Source organism: Gouania willdenowi, chromosome 18 (genome assembly GCF_900634775.1).
Source record: "Gouania willdenowi chromosome 18, fGouWil2.1, whole genome shotgun sequence".
In the NCBI taxonomy this organism is placed as follows: domain Eukaryota; kingdom Metazoa; phylum Chordata; class Actinopteri; order Blenniiformes; family Gobiesocidae; genus Gouania; species Gouania willdenowi.
Genome location: NC_041061.1, coordinates 654755 through 681213, shown reverse-complemented (window position 1 = coordinate 681213; position 26459 = coordinate 654755). Strand labels below are relative to the sequence as shown.

At 37.4% G+C, this 26459-nt stretch overlaps 1 protein-coding gene across 6 annotated transcripts in view; it reads left to right on the top strand.

Annotated features, from left to right (window-relative positions):
* The window catches only part of exoc6b (exocyst complex component 6B), a 68114-nt gene that overhangs the window by 36132 nt on the left and 5523 nt on the right, over nt 1-26459 (top strand). For 4 of the 6 annotated variants that reach the window (XM_028473972.1, XM_028473971.1, XM_028473977.1 and 1 more), the window contains 3 exons: nt 1276-1305; nt 4047-4188; nt 7088-7161. In XM_028473972.1, coding sequence (XP_028329773.1) covers nt 1276-1305; nt 4047-4188; nt 7088-7161 — 246 coding nt within the window. The remainder of the gene's footprint in view (nt 1-1275; nt 1306-4046; nt 4189-7087; nt 7162-26459) is intronic. The other 2 variants (XM_028473975.1, XM_028473973.1) reach the window with 1 other exon arrangement.

Here is a 26459-nt window from a genome sequence, read left to right as displayed (position 1 = left end):
CATAGTTAACTATTGTTAAATTGCTATCTATTGCTTACCATCACTAATTATCACTAATCATCGCTAGTCATTGTTAGCCATTGCTAATCATTGCTAACGTTGTTAATTATTGTTAACCATTGCCAATCATTGCTAGCCATTGTTAACCATTGCTAATATTTGCTTACCATTGCTAATAAAAGCTAACTATTCCTAATCATTGCTAATCGTAGATAACTATTTCAAATTGTAATCATTGCTAACCATTGCTAATCATCACTAATCATTGCTAACCCTTGCTTATCATTGCTAATCATTGCTATTCATTGTTAACAATTGCTCACCATTGCTAACAATAGCTAACCATTGCTAATCATTGGTAACTGTTGCTAATGATTGCTAATCATCGCTATCCATTGCTAATAATTGCTAATCATTGCTAACAATTTCTCACCATTGCTTAACCTTTGTAACAATTGCTAGTCATCGTTAATCATTGCTAACAATTGCTAATAATAGCTAACCATTGCTAATCATTGCTGAACATAGGTAACCATTACTAGTCATCGGTATTCATTGCTAACATTGCTAACAATTGTTAATCATTGCTAATCATTGCTCACCATTACTAATAATTGCTAATCATTGCTAACAATTGCTCATCAATGCTAATCATTGCTAACAATTTCGCACCATTGCTAATCATTGGTAATCATTGCTAGTCATCGTTAATTATTGCTAACATTGCTAATCATTGCTAATCATTGCTAACCATTGCTAAACATTGGTAACAATTGGTAGTGATCTTTAATCATTGCTTACTATTGCTAAACATTGGTAACCATTGCTAGTCATCGGTAATCATTGCTAACTATTGGTAATAATTGTTAATCATTGCTACCCTTTGCTAATAATAGCTAACTATTGCTAATCAATGCTAACAATTGCTCACTATTGCTCACCATTGCTAACAATTGCTAAACATTGGTAACCATTGCTTGTCATCGTTAGTCATTGCTAAACATTGCTAATAATAGCGAACCATTGCTAATCAATGCTAACAATTGCTCACTATTGCTAATTTTTGCCTACCATTGCTAAACTTTGGGCGCTTGAAGATTAAATTAAAATTAAATCTAACATTTTGATTTGAATAATAAACTAATAAAGGACTAATGATGCTGTGTGTATATATGTGTGTTGTAAATTTGTAACCAGTAATAATAATAATACTTTTAATAATTTAATGACAATCCGATAGATCTTCAGTTTCTTCTGGTGTGTTTGTGACTGTAGGGAACACCAGTGCAGCACGCCACGCTCCCCGTGAGTATCCCAGCCGTTACCGTGGTAACACAACGGCTTTACTGACACACCTTTAACCCCGCCCACTCCACCCGAAGTGTCTCACGTGAGGCTTCATTTTACCACAAGCATCAGTGTGAGACGAGTGTCTGCTTTGGTGCTTTTTGGAGACTCAGCAAGGAGCTCAGAGTAGAGCGACTGCTCCTCCTCCACACATTTCCACATGTGTACTAACTTTAAGAGTTTTTGCTGTAGTTGATCTGTGGGAAAACATCCATGTGCAGATTCTTCACAAAGTGACAAAGATAACTCAGATTTAAAGGTGGAACCAGGTTGAGATTAGATTAGATTAACCCGATTAGGATGAAGCGTCTCTGAAAAGACTTTCAGGATCTTTCACGAAAGCAGAAAACATTGTCATTAAAAAGATGACGAGAGAATTGACTTAGTTTATCTAAGTTGATCTTAATTTATCTTTATTTATCCTAATTCATCTGTTTTTTTGAATTATTCTAATTTGTTCTATTTCATAATAACCAAATATTATTTATCTTAATTTAACGTTCTCTAACACAACCTGTTTTATTTAAAAATAAATTTAAGGATAAAGTCGAGATTAATATCAAAATGTTGGGAGTAAAGTGGAAATATCGCGAATAAAGTGGAAATGACGCGAATAAAGTGGAAATGACGCGAATAAAGTGGAAAAGACGCGAATAAAGTGGAAATATCGCGAATAAAGTGGAAATAACGCGAATAAAGTGGAAATATCGCGAATAAAGTGGAAATGACGCGAATAAAGTGGAAATGTCTCGAATAAAGTGGAAATGACGCGAATAAAGTGGAAATGTCTCGAATAAAGTGGAAATGTCTCGAATAAAGTGGAAATGTCGCGAATAAAGTGGAAATATCGCGAATAAAGTGGAAATGACGCGAATAAAGTGGAAATGTCTCGAATAAAGTGGAAATGTCTCGAATAAAGTGGAAATGTCGTGAATAAAGTGGAAATGTCACGAATAAAGTGGAGAATGAAGTGGAAATGTCGAGAATGAAGTGGAAATGTCGAGAATAAGTAGAAATGTCAAGAATAAAGTGTAATTGTCGAGAATAAAGTCTAAATGTTGCGAATAAACTAAAGAATAAAGTGGAAATGTTCCGAATAAAGTGGAAATGTTGCGAATAAAGTGGAAATGTCGAGAATAAGTTGGAATGTCGAGAATAAGTTGGAATGTTGAGAATAAGTCAGAATGTCAACAATACAGTAGAAATGTTGAGAATAAAGTTGAAATGTCGAGAATAAGGTCAAGAGAAAAGTGGAAATGTTGAGAATAAATGGGAAATGTCGCGAATAAAGTCGTAATGTCGTGAACAAAGTTGAGGATAAAGTAGAAATTTCCTCTACACTTAACCGATTGTAACTTAACCTAACTTATCTTAACTTAATTAATCCTATCTTAACCAATCCTAACTCACCTTAGTTTAATATAACTAATCTTGGTTCAGCGTAATTAATCCTAACCTGAACTGGTTTAATATGAACTTAGTTTAATATATCATAGTTTGGCTCCGAAGATGTTTTCATTCAGAAGTCGGTCACCATGTGACATGATCATCATTGTAGAGTGAACACCAGGTATGAAGTTTAGCATCTACACACACACACGGAGTGCTAGTTTGAACTAAACTAAAGGTTTTGCTGTGTCACACTAACTAATAATAATAATTCACTGTTTGCCATCCTCACTGTGATGTTTGTGGGATTTTTAAAAAAAATTCTTATACGTTTTCCTTTGATGTTAAGAGACTTTTTTCTGCTTTAGAAACAGTTATTATATAAGGTAAAGAATGCTGCCTGAGGTTTGATACTAACTATAAACACCAAATGTTGTGTTTCATATGTTAAAACATTAGTTTTTATTTATTCACACTGAATCAGCTCAAATACAGAGATAAGTTTTTTAGTCATAATGTGTATTTCTTTAGCTTTGTTTATTTTGTTGTTTTTTAAAATTTTTGATGTCATTTTTGACTTTTTTAGGCGTTTTGTGTGTTCTTCTCACTATTTTTTTCATTGTTTTGTGTTTTTGTTTTTTTGCGTGTTTGTGTAGTGATGTTGTGTCTTCCTCTGACACTGGGAAGGAACTCGATACCAGAGACCAGTCCCACATGTTTCCGTTAGCTTAGCATTTAGCGACCAATCACATATGTTTGGGCTAGCTTAGCACGTAGTGAGCCGTCACACATGTTTGGGTTCGCTTGGCATGTCGTGACCTGTTTCACATGTTTAAGTTAGCTTAGCATATAGCAGTTAGTCACACGTTTGCATTAGCTTAGCATGTCGCGACCAGTCTCACATGTTAGGGATAGCTTAGCATGTAGCAATTAGTCACACATGTTTGCGTTAGCGTAGCATATAGCGACGAGTCTCACATTAGGGAGATCTTAGCATGCAGTAACCAGTCTCACTTGGCACCGACTCTCGCAGGTGTTTTCTTTACTGACTTTGTTTTTCATTCACTTCATATTTCATAGTTTCCATGATTCTTTAGAGCGATTGCGATGTGACGATGTTGTGATTAAAATCACAGATGTTACATGTTTTTGGAGCTGTAGTTTGACAGCAGTTCCACATGTTTCCGTTAGCTTAGCATGTAGCGACCAGTCTATTGTCACGAGCAATCCCAGATGTTTGGGTTAGCTTAGCACGTAGCCCCGTTGGCTGAGTGTGGTCAAATCCTAAAGGGGCCATGTGTGTGTTCCAGGGTAAAGTGGCTCAGACCGCCTGTATGTCGGCCTGTAAACACATTTCTACGTCGCTGATGCAGCTCCTGCTGGACCCGGAGGTTCGTCAGATCTCCATCGGAGTTCTTCACCAGCTCGACGCCGACGTACGGGAGTGTGAGGGTGAGTTTCTACTGTACTCGTAAACCTCAAGGTGAAAACGGTGACTTGCCATAACTCACCATTAATTCTGTTGTTTGAAAACAAACAATGGCTCCATAATACAATACAGTGATTTGGCAAGTTTTCAACCATAAACATGACTCTACAATAATCCTCAGGTCGGCTGTGATGTTTGACTCAGCTTCTTTACTGTGTTCTTTTTATTCACTTCAGATTTCATAGTTTCCACGATTCTTTGGAGAGATCGTAGTGTGACGATGTTTCATAGATGGTTACATGTTGTTATTTTTGCTGTAGTTACATTTATTTCATACATTGGTCGATGATGTGCTTTTATTGTGAAGGTATTTGTTGTTGTCTTCTTACACTAGAGGGCAGTAAAAGGTTACTTACAAAGACTTTAAGGTGTTGATTGGTGACATAATCAGAAGAAAAGATTATATAAAAATAACTTTAACCTCTAGTGAATAATAAACAATAGTATCAATAATAAGACATACACATATTTAACACTAAACATGTTGAAAAAAAAGAAAGGTCTTTATGGATGATGAATAATGTTAAGTGGGTAGCAATGGAGTGTAAATGGGATTAGATTACTATAAAGAGTGGGATTAGGATGAAAGGAACCAACGGACAAAAGGAGAGGAAAAAAAGGAGAAACAAGGAAGAGAATAAAGAACAATGGAATGTGGAAGTGTGAGAGGTAGAAAACAGATCAGAGCAGGAATGTTTCTGACGGAGAAACGTAAAGGAAAAATCAAAACCTTTTTTCAAAGCATGACTCAGCGTTAACACTTTCTCCTAATTCTAATTGAAAAATATCCAAGCAGTAAGTGACAGATATCAGTCCCAACAGAATCTATACTGTACATTTCCTAGATTCTGTGACCAATCTCTATTTATTAAAGTAAATATTATGTCATAATTTGAGTAAAATGAAAGGTTTTTGCAATTATTGCATTTACACAATGATTTATGTTTTCTGTCATTTTTACGTTCTCCTGTGGGCTGAATGTGGCCCCCGGGCCATGAGTTTGACATAACGTAAAAAATTGATATGTGAATATTTTTTTTTTACCATGACTTGCGGTGCTCAAATCACAAGTTGTCAAAATTACTGATTTTTAAACTGTGACCAGACAAAAAATCTACAGGTCAAAACCATGAGTCAGCTAAAATACAGTAGATTTTGCACCATGACTTGGCAACGAATTCCAAATATGCTGTTGTTAAAACAATTTTTAAAAGTGCGTGTGCGTGTGCGTGTGCGTGTGCGTGTGCGTGTGCGTGTGCGTGCGTGCGTGCGCGCTAGGGGTCAGTGAAGATGGCAGGCGTGTAATCGCCGCTGTGTGTGTGTGTGTTTCTGAGTGTGTGTCCCCGAGGTGAAAGAGATTATCCACACACTCGCTTCCCTCTCGCTCTGGAAAAAAACCATCGGCTTGTTTAAGGGGCCAAGTGACGCCAAGACCCCAGCTCACACTCCGCACGACCCCAACACACACACACACACACACACACAGGCGTCACCCCAGGTTCAACATCCGACTGGTGAACTATTGAACAAACACACACGCACTAAATGGGACGCAGCGATTACACAAGGATATGTAACATATACACACACGTCTGAGCGCTGCTGGGAGCTGTTTATCATAATAGCACCAAACGAAAACTTGCTTCGTTTGGCCAAAAAGGGCTAACAGAGATGCATCTCACCCAGGTTTTCATCTCTGCGCACAAATGCAAGTGAAATACTTGCAATATAGAGCACTGTATCATAGAGCTGTGATTGTAATCCCCCTACACTGTGATTTTGATCCCCCTACGCTGGGATTTTGATTCCCTACGTTGTGGCTTTGATATTCTATGCTGTGATTTTGATCCCCCTACGCTGTGATTTTGATCTCCCTACGCTGTAACTATCATCCCCCTATGCTGTAACTTTGATCCCCCTACGCTTAGACTTTGATCCCCCTACGCTGTGACTTTGATCCCCCTACGCTGTGATTTTGATCCCCCTACGCTGTGATTTTGATCCCCCTACGCTGTGATTTTGATCCCCCTACGCAGTGATTTTGATCCCCCTACGCTGTGATTTTGATCCCCCTACGCTGTGACTTTGATCCCCCTACGCTGTGATTTTGATCCCCCTATGCTGTAACTTTGATCCCCCTACGCAGTGATTTTGATTCCCCTACGCTGTGACTTTGATCCCCTACGCTGTGATGTCGGTTTACTTGCTGTTGTTTTTTTCCTTTTAAATCATACTGTGGTAAAAATGTTGCACACTTGGACACAAAGGGACTTTCAGACAATCATGGGTTGTTTTAACTCTTTAATCTGAATAACCTAGAAACACTCACATCAGCTGTGTAGTCTATTTAATACAGGCAATCTGCTCTGAGTTTGTTGTTGTTATTATTATGAGAAATAAATATGCTAAATTGAAACATTTGGAAATTTTATTTACCGTTGAGTATCAATACCGATTCACAGGTCATTGTGAAAGGTAACCATTCCTACTGATGACTGACCTCTGAGCACAAGAAGCACACACACCACACACACACACACACACACACACACACACACACACACACACACACACACACACACACACACACACACACACACACACACACACACTCTCTACTTGAGTATCACCACAGGTTGAGAACCTGACAGTTGAACCCCACTCTGTGTCACACACACACAGGCACAAACACACACAGGGTTGTGTGTTTTTTTCAGCACTGACATGACTCTAACGCCCCCCCCCCGCCACCTACACTACCCTCCCCCCACCATCATTCGTCTGCCAGTCTATGGCTGCGTGGCGAATCTGACCTGGTCCTCCATTGTTCCCCGGGTAACCTCGGGTTGTATTTTCCCACAGGTTTTGCCAGAGCCGGGCCGGTCGCAGGCTTCCAGGGCGACACGTTGCTTCTGGCCTTCAGTGACTTGAGACAAGTAGGTCTTTGTGTTCCTGTGCTCCTCTCCTCCTCCACTGTCTTTTCTTCATCCTCCTCCTCCTCCTCCTCTCCTCCGTCTTCCTTCACTTTCTCATTGTTGCTGTGGTTTGTTTTTTTTTCTTACGCTCTGAGGTTTGACGGGAACGCTCCCTCTCTCTCCTCCAGCTGTCACTCATTTTTTAGCATCCATCTTTAAACTTTTGCTGTACTGGTTTCTGCTAAATGCTGAGAAAACTAAGGGGTTGCCTGATTTAAGAGCTGCGATGAACGATTATTTTGATGAATACGATTAAAAACACATTTTCAATTTCAGCCTCTTTATTCGTTCTATTGTGAATGTAGTGACAGGAAATCCTAAACTATGTTTCATTAGCTACGTGTGTTCATATATCAGAAGTGAGAACAGGTTTGTTGTTTGTGTTTATTTCAGTTTTTTCTCCATGAGCTTTATAAATATAAAATGTGTCCTTGAAGGAAGGATGTAACCAGGATTAACGGTGTAACCTGGATTAACGGTGTAACCTGGATTAACGGTGTAACCTGGATTAAAGGTGATGATCATTGCAGTGAAGCTTCATGGTCTTCAATCATGGATATAGGCCTCATGTTGAGGATGTTCTCATGGTTACATGATGTTTGTCATCATAAAGCCTGTCATTGTTTGATATTTACTAAAGAAATGAGAAACGTAGTGTAGTACGATTTACAAAACTCAATAATTAACTGCTTTTATTTGCACTTTCAGGTTAAGACAAGAAATTAGGGCACACACTAGCATCTGGCTAGCTACCAGAGAGGCTAATAATACCTTTTTTTGCTTCAAAGCAGAACAAATGTAGAATGATGTAGTGACTTACCTTACTTTAACTTGTTTTCTGTGTCAATTATGTTTGATTTAAAGAGTAACTAAACCCCAAACACTCTTTTTTTTCTGATGAATACAATATCATACTATATGCTGAATATAATATAATATATATATATATATATATATATATATATATATATACATGTATTTGGGTATTAAGTAGTGCTGGTGATGTATCCTAGGTCAACTTTAACATTTTTAAAAGTATTTTAATTTTGCATATTTAGTGTTCCTGGTGTGTGTTGTGTTGTGTTGTTGGCCCCGTTTGTGTGTGTGTGTGTGATGATAGATGGGTTCTCAGGACGTTGTGTGTGTGTCATTGTTGATGTGTTTGTGTGTTTGTGATGTTTGATGTGTGTGTTGTGTGATGACGGATGGGCTCTCAGGACGATGAATGAGTGGTTGGACGTTGATGGATGGCGTTGGTTGTATATTGATGGATGGTGTTGGTGTGTCTTTGAGCTGCTGTCTAAATGATGCACAGCCTCTCTCTCCTTTCCCTCGCCGTGCTCGCTCGCCCTTTGTGGACCTGGACGTGTCTACTCCTTTTGTTGTTGCTCATCAAAGAACTGGTTCCCACGTGCACATCTGCCCTCAGCGCATTGTGTGTGTGTGTGGTGTGTGTGTGTGTGTGGTGTGTGGTGTGTGTGTGTGGTGTGTGTGTGTGTGTGTGTGTGTGGTGTTGTGTGTGTGTGTGTGTGTGTGTGGTGTGTGTGGTGTGTGTGTGTGTGTGTGTGTGTGTGTGTGTGTGTGTGTGTGTGTGTGTGTGTGTGTGTGTGTGTGTGTGTCCATTACTCACCACACTGACATGACCCGGGTTCTGGATGGGACCAAGGTCCTGGACCGGCCACACCACACACCAATATTATTCCCACCTTCGGCACAGGAAGTGGCTCGTTTTTCTCTTTTGTTGTTCTCCATTTGTGTTTTTGGTGGGTTTTTTTTCGACTATTTTTTTGTGTTTTCAATCTTTTTGTGTAGTTTTTACTGTCATTTTGTGTAGTTTTAATATTTCAGTCATTCTGTGTTTTTGTAGGTTTTTTAAATCATTTATGTAAGTTCTGTTGTAATTTTGTGTTTTTTTTTATCATCACTTTGTGTTGTTTCAGAGTCATTCTTGTGTTTTTGTTTGGCAGTTTGTGTTATTGTGTAGTTGTATTGTAATTTTCTGTAGTTTTAATGTTTTTAGAGTTGTGTTTTTGTTTGCAGCTTGTGTAGTTATTGGATGTTCTGTAGTTTTGTGTAGTTTTATCACTTTGTGCAGTTCTATTGTCAGTTTGTGTAGTTTTTTAAATCATTTTGTATAGTGCTGTTGTCATTTTGTGTAGTTTTAATGTTTTCAGAGTCATTCTGTGTTTTTGTTTGCAGTTTGTGTAGTTTTTGTCAATTTGTTGCAGTTTTTAATCGTCATTTGTGTGTTTTATCATCATATCTGTTTGCAGTTGTGAGTTTTCGGTTGTTTGTGTAGTTTGTTTTGTACTTTGTGGAGTTTTTTGTTTGTTTTCATAGTCATTATGTGTGTTTGTGTAGTTTTGTTATTGTTTTGTAGTTTTATTATCATTTTTGTGTAGTTTTTATTGTCATTTTCTGTAGTTTTAATGTTGTCAGTTATGCGTATTTTTGGTTGCAGTTTGTGTAGTTTTTGGTTGTTTGTGTAGTTTTGATGTGTTTAGATTTATTTTGTGTGTCTATGTTGATGTGTTGTATATTTATATATATTTGCATATTTTAGAGTCAGGTTGTGTGTTGAGGTAATTTTGTATCACTGCACTTATGTGTCCTTGTAGTCTTTTGTTTTGGGTTAAATTTGTGTATTTTTTCTGTTTTTGCGTCATTTTGTGAGCTTTCCGAGTCATCTTTTGTGTGTATGTTGTTGTCTTGTGTCGTTTGTAAAGTCAGTTTTTGTGTTAGTGTAACATTTTTCAGGGAAATGTTTGTATATATATATATATATATATATATTTTTTTTTTTTTTGGAGTTTGTGTCCTTTTTTAAATCTCTAATTTTCATGTTTTATATTTACTGCTTTGTAATTCTGTTTTTATTGTTGCTATTTTAACTCCGCTTGTAAGGTGTCCTTGGGTTTTTTGAAAGGCGCCCACAAATAAAATGTATTATTATTATTATTATTATTATTATTATGTCTAGTATTTTTCACATTGTCTGCTTTTCTTCTTTGTTTGTTTGTGTAGTTCTGTTGTCATTTTGTGTAGTTTGTTAATGTTTTCAGTCATTCAGTCAGTTTTTTGTTTGAAGTTTTGTTATGTTTTGTAGTTTTATTATCATTTTGTGTAGTTTTTGTTTGTAGTTTGTCTAGTTTTTAAGGGGTAAGCTACAAATCTGGATTACTTCTTATCGCGCTAACTTCCAGGATTTAATCAGTGTGTGCTGGACTACAAAGCTCACTGGAGCTTAATCACTATGGCAACTAATGCTTTAGAGCTAACCTGATTGCGATCAGGTTTTTCACTGGGCCTAAAGCCCCGCCTCCTGACCAATCAGATCTCTTTGAAAACAACCTGCCTATTGATAGATGATCGTGGTTGCTGCAAATCTGACAGCTGAGTTTATAAAGAGGATTAATAATTATGAATTAATCCTTTAATTTACCGATGACATCATTTAAGAAAGATATAGATTTATATCTGATGGACTGATCTACAGTCAGCTGATGAAACGTGTGTCGATCCGTGTGCACGGATTAATTAATTAATGAAATAATACACTGGGGCTGACGTTATCAACAGGAACATGCACAATGTGTTCTCATCCCAGTGTGCGATAAATAGATCTACCTGAATAGAAAACACGTGTGTGCTGTAATAAAGTTTAACTGCAGAGCGCTGTCCGTTTATCATCTAATAGATGAATATCATAAATAATCTCACACTTTTACACATTAACAGTATCAGCAGCTTCCTGTCTGAGTTTTATCACTCCTGTCTTTTCTGTAACAACAGGGTTGTTTTTGGTCTGAATTATAGATTTTAATTATTCATCATTTAAACTTCAGCAACCTGGTCAGTACCAAGTTATGAAGTGGATCAGATCTGACTCTTCACTGTCATCATAGATTTATATTTATTGTATTTGTTTAAGATCATAAACTGTTCCTCCATTCATTGTAAAGACGCTCAGTCTGAAAGTTCTCTCCATTGATTGGTCAGACGCTGCAAGCTCCACCCCTTTCATGTGCACGTAGCGAGGCTGTAATGACTTAGCTTAAATTAGTGTGTTGTGATCAATGTTCATAGTACAGCTCCTGTCTGACAGGGAATGTTTGGTTAGATGAAGCCAGCGAACGTAGATTATTTGTGACTTATGTTTTTGCATCATTCTGTGAGTTTTTGGAGTCAGTTTGTGCGTTTCTGTTGTTGTTTTGGGTGTGTTTATTTTTTGTTTTGTATCTTTTGTTGTTTTTGTGTTAGTGTCACTTTTTTCAGGGAATTTTTTTTTTTTTTTTTTCCGAGTTGTTGATATTTCTATGAATATTTTTTTCACGTCTGCTTTTCTTGTCATTTTTAGTCGTTCTGTAATTTTGTGTGTGTAATCTTGATGTGGTTGTGAGTCAGTGTAGTGGCTTTATGAACTCCTGTGGTGTGTGTGGTTCAACTGAAGAGAAAGAAAAGAAGCCAAAGTATTGTGTTAAAAGGTCGCGTTTCAGAGACACACACACGCACACACACACACACACACACACACACACACACTGTGGTGACGTTTGGCGTATCAACAAGTGGAGACCTGGATCAGTGCAGCTCTACTGGTGCAAGCATTTATTGGGAGGAACGCCACACCACAATACACACACGCACACACACACATACATACACCAGGGCTAGCCAAAGGGTTGAAGTAACCACAGACTTCTGGATCTTCTAAATTTAGGTGGATTGATAGGATCTGTGGTTGGCCTGGGGGTCAGACACACACACACACACGCACAGCCGCACAAAACGATCCAGCAGTGTTGGCGAAGGATAGAAAGCTGCTGACAGGCGGGATAAGCGTGTTACTGTCGATCAGCGTTCTCCACTGTGTGTCTGCGTGTGTGTGTGAGCGTGTGCGTGCATGTGTGTGTAGCTGTGGGTCAAACATCTGGAATACATTGATCAGGTCATTAAATAGTCCTGGAGCTGTAATTCTCAGTGAACTATTCAAGCTGAGATGTTCAATAAAAAAGTGAGAAAGTTCCATCGATGACCCAAACATGTGGGGCTGGTGGCTACGTGCTAAGCTAACCCAAACACATGGGACTGGTGCCTACATGCTAAGCTAACCCAAACACATGGGACTGGTGGCTACGTGCTAAGCTAACCCAAATTTTTGGGACTGGTGCCTACGTGCTAAGTCAACCCAAACACATGGGACTGGTGGCTACGTGCTAAGCTAACCCAAATATTTGGGACTGGTGGCTACATGCTAAGTTAACCCAAACGTGTGGGAATGGTTCCGATACAATACTGATATTGTAGCCTTGCGTATTGGCTGATACTGATATTGATCCAATACAATATCAGCAGAAATAATACATACTTTTATTACTTATTTTGTAGTGTAGAATGTTAGAAAATGCTTGATTATGTGATGTTACTCAAACAGAGAACAGTAGTCAACAATTCCAGTTAACGTCAGTATATGGTGGGAACAACTGAGGGGGGACAAAAACAACAAAAACTTATCGGAGTGCTTATATTGGAGATTTTAGATGCAGACTGATAAATCAGGACACCCCTAATAATAATAGATATATAGTTAAAAATACTACAATAATTTTGCTAAAGCAATAAAATAAATAAAATAAAACATAATGAAAACAGAAAAAAATTATTATAATAATAGTAATAGATGTAAAAGTTAAAATATTACAATAAACTTGCTGAATTGAATAAATAAAATGAAAATAAATAAGATATGGTATGTCCTGAAAGTTTGTCAAAAACAACAAAAGTCCACAAAACGATTACTAAAATGCACAAACTTACCAAATACATGGATTTGGTGTGTGTGTAATGGTGCGATTGAGGGGGCGGGGTTCGTAGCTCTGACAGAGAGGGGCGGGGCATGGAGGCAGGCAGACAGGGAAGAAATAGGCTTTAAAATAAAACCATAGCCATGGAAACCTAGCTGTTTCCGTGCGTGTGCGTGTGTGTGCGTGCGTGGCAGAGTCAGGTGGTCCGTCAGCGCAGCAGGAAAACGACTCCCACTCCTCCTTCACTCTGAAACAAAGACACGACAAACAAACAAAGTTGTACTTAAACATGGTGATGAACGGATCCTTTACCTCCGTTTGTCCTTTCACTCCCTCTGACTGTGTGGCACAGACCTCACGGTATTAAACAGTTAGGAGTTCAAAGTTGGTCACATATTTCCTAAAACTTGGAATTTAGCAGATTAAATTCAATTAGAAAATTAACAGGAACGATTTGAGATATTGAAAAAAAAATAATAGAACATTTTAAAAAACTACAATAAATTTACTAAATTGAAAAAATAAATAAGAGATATTAAATAAATTAATATATAATGAATAAAATGCAAGAATATAATAGAACAAATTAAAAATGATAGAAGATAAATAATAATATTAATCACTAAAACATTTAAAATACTATAATAAATGTGCTTAATTGAAAGAATAATTAAAATAATATTAAATAGGGTAATATAAATTAAAATAAATGAATTTATAATGAATACATTTCTAGATAATATATTCATAGAACAAATTAAAAATTCTGAAAAAAGAAAATTTGTGATATTAACAAAAGATATACCTGTAAAATTAATAAAATGATAAATAAGAGATATTAATAAATGTATTGTAATGATTACATTTGCTAAACTGAAAAATATTAAAATAATATTAAATAGATAAGAGAAATTAGATAAATTATTATATAATTAGTAAATTACAGATAATAAATTAATAGAGCAAATTAACAAAATTGAAAAAAGAAAAGAATACAATAATAATAAAATAATAAATTTGAAATGCTAAAATAAATTTGCTAAATTGAAAGAAAAACAATAAATTTAAATAATGAATAAAATTAAAGATAATGAAAAAATGAATACAACAATACATTTGCAAAATTGAAGATGAATCAAATAATATAAAATAAGAGAAGAGACAATTAAATAAATTATTATATAGTTAAAATTACAGATAATAAATTAAAAAAAGAATAATACATGAAATAATGATTTTTTTTTTATTGGTGCCCAAAGTTCCTGATTCGAGCATTTCTCAGAATATAAAGCTTTATTTTATATCTTAAAAATAGAGTAAATATGCAGACATGGAGCAGTGAGGAGGAGTAATGTAATCCCGGTTTGAAGTTAACTTAACATGAAATGTGTTCTCGTTGCAGCTCCGGCCCTTTTCTGCTGAGTCACCGTTTATGGCAGCGCTCTAGAGCTGACCTCTGTGAACTCAGCAGCGTTTATAAAAAAGGAAGTGTTTAAGGAAGCTCAGCCATGAAATATTGAGGCTGTTTATCTGAGCGGTTCCTCCACTCGTCGCTGCTCGTAGATTTATTCATTTTTTATTGTTGAAAGTTGACAACTCAAGTGTTTTCTGGGGCCGCGGCGCGAGCGGAGAGGGAGAAAGGTGAGGCTGAGGACAGACAGACAGAGGAGAGATGGAGGAAACACACATTCCCCAGGACTGTGTGTGTGTGTGTGTATGTGTGTGCGCACGTCGGGTTCAGTGAAAGGCCTTCCCGACCATGACCTGCACAAACTGAAGATAAACTGTAATCATCAGGAACTTTTGTTTATCTTTGTATTTTTGTACCAATTTGAGCTGATTAATAGTTGACCTAGATAACGTAGCTCCGCCCCTTTGCTCTTTGACGCTACGTGCTAAGCTAACACAATCAGGTGGGATTGGTCTCTGGTGTCGAGTTCTCGGGCTTCAGATTTTACGCATGCACGGAAAATACGTAATCGACTTCCTGAAATGAAAATTCATGTAACTTTGGTAAAGGTTTCATTTACTCAGTAAATTACTTTGATCTCCTGACATGTTTCCATCAAAGTAAATTTCCTGAAAAAAAAAAGTTATCTGAATAAATGAAACCCACTCTGCCACTGAGCCATGGTCCGTCCCTACACACAAGGAAGACAAAATTACCTTTTTTACTTGGAAGTCAAGGACACATCAAGAGCAGATACCTCTGAAGAAGACTGGAAGTTGACAGTCGAAGCATTTCAGGAAATGAAAGTAAATTTCCTGAGAAAAAAGATGTTAGAATGAATGAAACTTTGACATATTATTCAAAAATATGACAAAAATAACTTTTTCTGCAATTTTTCTGCAGAAGTCAAGGAAACATAAAAGCATTCAGCAGATGCCTTTGAAAAAAGACTGGCAGGTTGACAGTCAAAACATGTCAGGAGATCCAAGTAAACTTCCTGAAATAAAATTGTCTGAATAAAAAAAACCTTAACATATTCAAAATGAACTTGCTGGAATTATTACACGGAAGACAAGGATTTATCAAAGCGATCAGCAGACGCCTCTGAAGAAGACTGGCAGTTGGCATTTGAAACTTATCAGGAGATCATTGCCGATTTCCCTCTTCCTCAGAAGCCTCTACTGACCGATGACAGTGGTCAGGCAAGTTAGCCACTCCCAGAAAGAACTCTTAAGGACACATCAAAACAATAACTGGATGCCTCTGGGGAAGACTGACAGTGGCAGAGATCAAGTACATTTCCTGAAAAAATACATGAAACAGAAATGGGTAAACTGTAAACTCTGAAACGGAACGACTCCCAGTGTTGGAGGAAGACGTTTCCGTTACAGATTTTTGCAAAATAAAAGCGATATTTCTAAATGTTGACAAATTGCGCTTTGAACGTGTTTCCATTGAAGGTTGTTTTGGAGCTTTGTAACTTCTGTCAAATCTCATCTCGTGAGACTTCTCTGCAGAAAGATGGATGCTCAGAACCTCCTTAGAACACTCCGTATTCCTTTGCTGTTCCACATCTAATGTGGCACTAATCATTATTAAATTTTATTAAGTTTTAAGTAATATTAAGTGTACGTCATGTTCTGTGTCGGGTATTTGCGGAACAAGTGTTCGCGTTGCCCTTTTGTGACACATTTCAATATCAAAATGTCTGAAATTCCTCCTCGTGAAAGCGTAAAAACTTTTTAGTGATATTTGAGTGTTTTTTTCTAAATTCACCAGTTTTTATTGAAATATTTAGATTTTTGCACATTCTAAGGGTAATGGAAACACAGCTAGTGATGGAAAGAAGTTACATTTGTGAAATTTTCCATAAATGGACACATTTCTCGATCCCGTTGAATGACCAAAGAAGAAGAACAAGTGTTTGATTGACAGCAGGCCTGAGCGTCGTGGAGCGAGTGAATGAATGAATGACTGCGTGTGAATGAGGGTGACGTCCCGTACCAGTCCCACAGGAACAAAAAGCCGTGGAGAGTCAAAGGGTGCAGTCAGGTGAAAGCGATATGGCCAGCTGACAGCGGCCCTCCTCCTCGGTGGTCCGACGCTGAGCCCCCACACGGGGGGCGTGAAAGCTAAATGCTCGCCCGTCGATCCATTGGAAGAGCAGCTGTGAGAGCAAAGACAAAAACACGGACAAGAGCCAAGCAGCCAGGCGTCAGGACGGAAACTCCATCAATTAGGCTTTATTTACAGCAAACTGTGCACAAGTTCTGTGGTTACGAACAAAAGCCGTTTATGATTTAGTCACAAAGAGGAAAAACGTCACCCAGTTTTCCTTCTTCCTCACCTGGAACATGACGACATTTAGAAAGGAAATATGAAACAGACGCTGCACACAAACACTCACCATAACTAGACACTGAACAGATTCACATTAAAAACAAGGAAAAGGACGACGAAATTACACAAAAACACCTCAAATAACAACAAAAAGTAAAATGAATGGCTCCAAAAAACACACACACAAAAATAAACAATATGCTTACAAAAATACATGTAAATTACAAATATTTACAAAGTAGAAAAAATACACAAATGACCCCAAAAACTACACAAAAACACAAAGAACAAAAAAGTGAGAGAAAAAACATGACAAAAACAGAAAAATGAGTTTAAACCCACACACACACACAGATTGAACTGTGTGCATGTGCGCGCGCGTGTATGTGTGTGTGTGATTTGTCTGCAGTGTATTTACACCTTAGTGTTCCCACCGCACAACATCGCCTCATAGAGCTGTTGTGTTAGAGATAGAGTTCATCCTAATCTGTCAGAGTGAGTTCAAGCTTCTGTTTTAGTGGGAGACGTCACTGTAGAACACACACGCACACACACACAATAAACACACAATCACACACACACACACAATAACACACACACACGCACACAATACAACACACACTACACACCACCAATCACACACACACTCATCATACACACACACAGCACACACACACACATAAACACACACACCACATCCTCACACACACACACACAAATAAACACACATCATACACAGCAACATCACACCACACACACACACAAAACACACACAACACACACACAACATGCATACACACACAACATCGCCACACACACACAAAAAATAATCACACACACACACACACACACACACACACACACACACACAATAACACACATGCATACACACACAATAAACACACGCTACCACACACAATCAGCTCACACACACACACACACAAAAACACACACACACACACAACCAAACACACACACACACACACACACACACACACACACACACACACACACAAAAACGCACACCACACAAGAAACACACACACACACAAAAAAACACACACATGCATACACACACACAACTCACATCCAGCGCACACACACACACACAACACACACACACACACACACACACACAATAAACACACACATGCATACACACACACAATCACAATCATCTCACACACACACACACACACAATAAACACACAATCACACACACACACATAATAAACTCACACACACACAATAAACACACACATGCATACACACACACATCATCTCACAGCACACACACACACAATAACACACACATCACACACACAACAACCACACACACACACACACACACACAAAACACAATAAACACACAATCACACACACACACACAATAAACTCACACACACACAATAAACCACACCACACAACACAATAAACACACAATCACAGATACACACACAACACAAACACAGACACACACAACACAATAAACTCACACACACACAATAAACACATAATCACACACACACACACAACACAATAAATACACAATCACAGACACACACAACACAATAAATACACAATCACAGACACACACAACACAATAAATACAATCCCAGAGACACACACAACACAATTAACACACACACACAGACATACACAAAACACACAATTGATAATACACAAAAGAAAATAAATTACAGAAAAAAAACAAGAAAACAAAAATAAGAAACAAAAATAATAAAAACACACAAATAAAAACAAGAATAAACCAAATGACAGAAAATCATAGAAAACAACATAGAAGAACAATTAAAACACAATTCGTTGTAGTGTGTAGAACTCATTGTTTGTGTAGTTGTGTAGTGTGTTGTGTGTTGTTATCTGTCAGTGTGAGTTCAGCTACTGTGTGCGCGTTCTCTCGCCCCCCGCTTCACCTTCCTGGCCCGTCTGTGGCCTTCTTCTTATCGCCGTGGCGACGGGTCAGGCCTTGGTCAGTGATTGGCCGGTTTGACCTCACACAGGAAGTGTCCCGAGTGTTGCTCGGTGCGGCGGCTACGCTAGCTGACGGGGTCGGGTCATTGTTCTGTTATCAGCGTCTCACCTTCCTGTTGTTCAGGTCGTGGGTGAGGAGCAGCTAAAGCTAAAGGACAGGCAGATAACGCTGCTGTTCTCTGTGGGAACCAGTCCTCATCAGAATGGAACCATTAACACAAGAACTAACTATAGCACAAAGGTTTCAGTTTCACAAAGAATCCAAAGACACAACTTTGGATTGGAAAAGAATTCAAGCGTTGAATTTATCTGGTGACCATAATTTTTTTATCAGATCAATAAAAAAGCTCTTTTTTCACCTCCACTGATCTCCATCCTCCTATTAACAGTTTAGTGCATTGTATTGTGGGACGTGGAGTCCCCTGGACGGATGCTTACAAGTGTTTTTACTTCATTCTTCATGTTCACATAGAGCCAAACTAACTAGAATTGTGGGAAAAATGTATTCTAGAGCTTGAGTTCAAAAGATCAACTCAAAAAATTTGAGTCGTAATCATGGATTGACTTTACCATGCTAGGCTAGGCAAAGGGCTTATGTGTCTTTTCGTGGTCATTTATTGTCACTTTGTCATTGTCATAGAGTTAGGGTCAATTTTTATAATCATTTCCTGTGTTTTTGTGGTCATTTTGTCTTTTTATTGTTTTTTTTGTCTTTTCATTGTCGTTTTGTTGTAGTTTTGTGTCTTTAGAGTTTCATTTTGTGTCTTTTTGTTGTCATTTTCTGCCTTTTTGGTGTTACATTCAGTCTTTTTCTGTCATTTCTGTGCATTTGTTGTGGTTCTCTGTGTTTTTATGGTCATTGTGAGTAATTTTGTCTTTTTTTCGTTGTCGTTTTATTTCTTTCTGAAGTGTTTTACTTCATTCTTCATGTTCACATAGAGCAGTTCAAAAGAACAACTCAAATATTTGAGTCGTAATCATGGATTCACACGGACAAGCCCCCGCTTTATCATGCTCGGCAAAGGACTTTTTAATCTTTTTGTGGTCATTTTTTTTGTCATTTTGCCTGTTTGTCATTATCATTTCTGTCCTTTTTTTGTCATTTCTTTAATTTTTGTGGTCATTTTGTGTAATTCTTTGGTTTTTGGGTTTCATTATGTATAATTTTGTGTTTTTATTGTTTTGTTTTTTCATTGTCGTTTTGTTGTAATTTTGTGTCTTCATGGTTTCATTTTGTGTTTTTTCGCAGTCCTTTTGTTGTCATTCTCTGTCTCTTGGTGTTATATTGTATTTTTTTGTTTGTTGTTGTAGTTTCTGTCTTTTTGTGTTTATTTTTTAAATTTGTGCGCTAATTTTTTGCTAATGTTTGTCATTTCTGTTTTTGTACTCATTTTGTTTATTGTGGCCATGTTTAATAATTTTCTGTGCTCATTTTGTCATTATTTTTGTATTTCGGGTTTCATTGTGTCTTTTTGTTCTACCATTTCTGTGTCATTTCTTTGTTTTGACGACTTTTCTAGTAAATAAACTTCCTGAAACGTTTACCAAACGTGATAAGGAAGTTATTTTTATATTGCTAATGTTTGTAAATCAGAGCGCTAACCTGGGCTAGCTTCTCTGTACATGGTTGTGGGTTTGAAGTCCTACATTAGCTAATCTATTGGTTGGTCCTGGTGTGTTTTTGGTCATGTGACCTGTCGTTGCTGTAAGTGTAACGGGGACGTGGCCTCCTGCTGACCTCCACCAGTGGACGTACTTACGCTAGCTAGCTAGCTAATATTTGTGTCTGCTCAGCGTCTCAGTGACAGCTCAGACCCCTCAGTGAACCAGGTTGCGTCGCTTTCTCTCTTTTCCACTTTTCTCTCCTCAACAGTCACACAACTTTACTGTCACCACTGATGGAGAGCGGGGGAGCGAGGGAGGGAGGGGTAGAGTTAAAGGTAGCCCAAAGTTCAGCGTCTCTCTCTCTTCTCTTTATAAGGACTAAACAGCTCACACTGGTGTCTGTGTTAACTGATGACTGACCACGTAACAACACTCAGATACTGAAACCTAGTCACTACTCGACCGCAGGTTTGTGTTTTTAATCGTTTTTTATGACTTTTTGTCGTTTTTTTGGTCATGTTGTGTCACTTTTTGTCCTTAGTTGTCATTTTGTGTCTTTTTGTTGCCATTCTCTGCCTTTGGTGTTATATTGTCATTTTGTTTCCTTTTTTGTCATTCTGTCCATTTGTTCTCATATTTTTTTGTTATTTTACCTGTTTGTCATTTTCTGTCTTTTCATAGTCATTTTATTATTGTGCTCATTTTGAATCATTTTCTGTGTTTTTTTTTAGTCATTTCTTTTGTCTTTTAATTGTTCTTATATCTTTTTGTTGTCATTTGTGTCATTTTGTTATTAAGCTCTGTTTTTTGGTGTTATATTGTGTCATTTGTTTATTATTGTGGTCATTCTGAATCATTTTCTGTGTTTTTCTGTTCATTTTGTGTCTTTTTTGTTGTGTCTTTTTTTTATTGTCGTTAGTTTCTTTCTGTGGTCATTTTTGTCATTTCATCTGTTTGTCATTGTCATTTGTATCTTTTTATTGTGATTTTGTTTATTATTATGGTCATTTGAATCATTTTCTTTGTTTTTCTAGTCGTTTTGTGCCATTATTTTGGGTTTCATTGTGTTTTTTTGTGTCATTTGTGTCTTATTTGTCGTGATTTCAGTCTTTTTGAGGTCATTTTTGTCATTTTACCTTGTTTGTCCATTGTCATTTCTGTCTTTTGATGTCATTTTGTTTAATTTGATGTCTTTCTGTTGTCATAATGTTGCCATTCTCTGTTTTATATTGTCTCATTGTGTGTCTCTTTTTGTCATTTCTGTCTTTCTCTGGTCATTTTGTTTTTTTTTTAATGTCATTTTGCATCATTGTCTTTGTTTTTGTGCTCATTTTGTGTCTTTTTTATGTTTTTGTTGTTATTTCTGTCTTTTGTTGTTATTTTGTAAATTCTTGAAGTCATTTTGAGTCTTTTCATTGTTGTTTATTTATATTTGTCTTTTTGTGTCATGTGTCTTCTGTGTTTCATTATTTGTCATTTTGTGTCTTGTGAGCTCAGTGTGTTCTACTCTGTGCACCACTTTACTGGAGGTGATTTTACCAAACTAGTCAATACTCAATGGCAGGCGAGAGGCAGCCGTGCTCGTGGTGTATCGCTTCTACTGGTCGTCATTGTAACAGGTGATGCTTTAATGCTGCTGCTGATATAAACTCCTGTTTCAGTCACAATATCCTTTAATGTTGCTGTTCTTATGATATTTATGCACTCTTGTTTTATTATTCTATTGTGTTGCACTTGTACTTTTACCACAACTCTGTACAGCACTTTGTGATTTTATCTGCAAAAAGTGCTTTATAAATAAAACTACTTACTTACTTACTTACTTACAATAGAAGAAAAACGCATGGGCATGGCTTCATTTTTAGTTCCATTACTTCTGTCAGAAACTTGTCACGTGATAACATGATGACCAGTCGTACCGTAACAGCAGCAGCTCAGAGTTCAGGACGGGGGGGGGGGCGTCCTCAGGATCAAGGGTTAGCTGCAGTCTGCGTGTCAGCTGATCAGTGTTTGATAACCCCTGGGGGTCAGAGGTCACCGTGGGAACGAGGGGTTAAGTGTTTACTTTCCTGTGATCTGTCAGTCAGACTGGCAGCGTTTCACGCGCCCTGTAGCTTCTGTGTGGTTTCACTGATGGTTTCAGCCTCCAGTTGTTTACACTGGAGTCCAGGAGAACTCAGTCCACAACAAGGATCCTTTTTCTGGACTGTAGGTCTGACCTGTGTATACGTCACATCTTAAGAAATTACTATTTTACCACCTGCAAAAAACGCTGAGTCAGATCTCGTAGAAACTGGAGTACGGCTTTTATAAAGATTTGCAATTCACCTTTTTATTGTATAGGTTGTGCCTGTCGTATAAGTCACTTCCTTATTTTTAAATGGTATTGGTAAGTCTAACCTCTATAGGTCTCACCTGTGTATAGAGCCTATTTCAATAAATATACTATTTCCTCTTCAAAAAACACAACAAACAATAAATAACTCTGGGCTATAAGTCACATGCCCGTATGTTTGACTGCTAATTAGGCTTCTGTTAGCCTGCTACGCTAACTGTCAGTCAGCTCTCGTTTAGAAACTGAAGTACGGCTTTTGAAGTGATTCACAATTACCCCTTTTATTCACTAGATTGTGCTGTAAAATCCACAGATACGTCGCTCTGTCGTATACGTCTCTTTTTTTTTTTTTTTTTTTAAATGGTATCAGTAAGTGTAACTTGTATATCGGTCGCAAAAAACTATAAGTCACATGCCTGTATGTTTGACTGCCAATTAGCCTTCTGCTAGCCTGCTACGCTAACTGTCAGTCAACTCTGTAGAAACTGAAGTACAGCTTTGATTTGCTATTTACCTTTTTATTATATAGGTCGCTCTGCCGTATAAGTCGCTTCTCATTTTTTAAATGTATTGTTAATGTGAGAGAACTGGTTTCATACTCATACATACCTGAGTTTAAAATGGAAAAATAAAGACTTGTACTGTGAGAAACTGGTTTTAATCCAGGATAAATATATTCAGACTTGTTGTGGTGGTTTTGTTCAGGTCTTCGTCTCCTCTGAGCACAGACGTAACGTGTGACGTGCGTGACTGGTTTCCTTCAGGATCAGAGACAGAAACACTTACAGCTGAACTAAAGTCGTTGATGGACACGCGTCCTTCCTCAGACGCTCACGTCAGAGCGACGGGTGACCTCTGACCCATGAGTAGATGAAAGGCGAGGTTGATGGACCTGTTGATGGACAGGTGTCGACCAGTGAAGGGTCACTGAACCTCCAGCTGCAGCCTGAGAAACGTGCGACCTTCTCACAACACAAACAGGAAGTGTAACTCTCCTGTTTTTACTGGTTTTATGATCTCCCAGTGGAACTTTAAAGAAAAAGGGCTCAATGTTCAGGTTTTTATGCTTTCAATGCGTTTGGCGACCTTTGACCTCCCGTCTGTCAGGGTTTGAGGAGAGGGAGACCAATGTGGACAAACACGAGTGACTCCATGTTAAACTTGTGTTAAACATGGGAATTTGAGCAAGATTTTTGTCCAAAAGTTGGCAGAATTTCTCTTAAAAGGAAATGTTAATCTCTGTATAGGACGCAGACTAAACCCTCTCTTTGATGTTTTTAAATCATGTCACACATTTACTGTATTTCCATGTTTTTTTTCAGTAAAACGACTGGCTGCGTGTTTAATAAGTGTAGCAAACATTTCTCACAACGTAATCTGGTGAGCTCTGGAATAAATCTACGACGGCGTGTTGGCAAGGTAACATTAAAATAAAAAGGAAATCTGAGCACTACTGAGATTAGTCCGTACTATTTCCAAATTAAGATTGTAATTTTATTAGTTTAAAGTCGTAGTTTTATTAGATTAAGTTGTATTTTTATTAAAATAAAGTTGTTGTATATCAAGATCAAGTTGTCGTTTTATTCAATTAAAATTGTAATATTTTGAGATTAAAATGTATTAGATTAAAGTCATAATTTGATTAGGTTAAAGTGGTGACTAGCAGTGATTCCCGTGATCTGGAGCTTGGTATGGTTTCTCTGATGGTCAGGCTTAGCTCAGACTCTGTCAAGGTTTGAGGAGAGTCACCACCACCAGCAGCCGGGAAAGACACAATAGGGAATCCTACCCTGGTCCAAGAGCAGAAACTGTTGTAACAGCTTTAACATGGTGTTTAAACTGCTTTTAAGATGGTTTTAGTCAGGTTTTCTGCTAGTTTCAGGGTAGTTAGATCTGGACTAACTCTAAAGGTTTCCCAGTACCTTTGGGACTGGTTTGAGGTTTGTTGTAGATCTTTCTACTGGTTTGGACGATGGTTGGTGAAGTTGCTCACAAACTTCTGATGTCTTAAAGAGACACTGACCCAAAGATTAGAAGAAGGAGTTAATCTAAGAGGAGGGGGAGGAGCTTTATGACGAGAGAGGACCCAAGAACGACCTTGATGTTGTAATCTCCTATATCCAAATATTATAATTTTAATCTAAGAAAATTACATCTTTAATATCCAAATATTATATTTTAATCTCATAAAATTACATCTTTAATCTTGCAATATCACGATTTTAATCTTAAAAATATTATGACTTTAATCTGGAAATATAAATATGACTTTAATCTCATAAAAATTACAATTTTAGTGAATTACAATTTTAATCTCGAAATATTACGACTTTATTCTCATAAAATTGCAACTTTAATCTTGAAATATTAGCACTTTATTCTGGAAATATTACGACTATAATCTCAAAATATTATGATTAAATTTAATAAAATTACGATTTTATTAAAATACGACTTTAATCCCTAAAAATTACGACTTCAATCTCGTAATATTATGACTGTCATTAAATTATGATTTCATTAAATTACAATTTTTCTCGAAATATTATGACTAATCTCAAAATTTGATCATTGAATCTCATAAAATTATAATTTAATCTCATAAAATTATAATTTAATCTCATAAAATTATAATTTAATCTCATAAAATTATAGTTTTAACTTTTATTCTTGAAATGTTACGACCTCATTCTCTAAGTATGACTTTAATCTCATAAATGTATGATTTTGTTATAAGACTTTATTTTTATAAAATTACAACTTTCTTCTTGAAATATTTTGTCGACCCAAAGAGGAAGAAGATCTAGTGGAGGGGGAGGAGCTTTCTGAGGAGAGACCTAAGAACGACCTTGATGTTGTAAATGTGAGCGATGGAGGAGGAGCCGTAGATAATGGAGGGATTAACCACGTAAGAAGAGGAGAAGACGACGCGTCACTTAGTTTTTCCTCCACACACGGTGTGTGTGTGTGTGCGTGTGTGTGTGTGTGTGACGGAGGTCTAGTGGTGAGGAGGTCAGTGTGAGGTGAGCGAGGGGGAGAGAGACCAAAAGGAGTTTCAGATAGAGGTGAAGAGAGAGACCTGAGTGTGTGTGTGTGAGGGTGAACTGAGGGTCAGGTGTGTGTGTGTATGTGTGTCTGTGTGTGTGTGCTGCTGCTTTTTTAGGAGACATCTTTCTCTGATTTCCTCTTGTCCTCCTGTAGTAACGACTCAGAGCAGCTCAGGTAGATTAGACTCACTTCTGTGCTCTGATTGGTCAGATCAATCGTTCAATGATTGGTCAGATCTATCGTTCAATGATTGGTCAGATCTATCGTTCAATGATTGGTCAGATCTATCGTTCATAGATTGGTCAGATCTATCGTTCAATGATTGGTCAGATCTATCGTTCAATGATTGGTCAAATCTATCGTTCAATGATTGGTCAAATCTATCGTTCAATGATTGGTCAGATCTATCGTTCAATGATTGGTCAGATCTATCGTTCAATGATTGGTCAGATCTATCGTTCAATGATTGGTCAGATCTTATCGTTCAATGATTGGTCAGATCTATCGTTCAATGATTGGTCAGATCTATCGTTCAATAGATTGGTCAGATCTATCGTTCATAGATTGGTCAGATCTATCGTTCATAGATTGGTCAGATCTATCGTTCATAGATTGGTCAGATCTATCGTTCATAGATTGGTCAGATCTATCGTTCAATGATTGGTCAGATCTATCGTTCAAT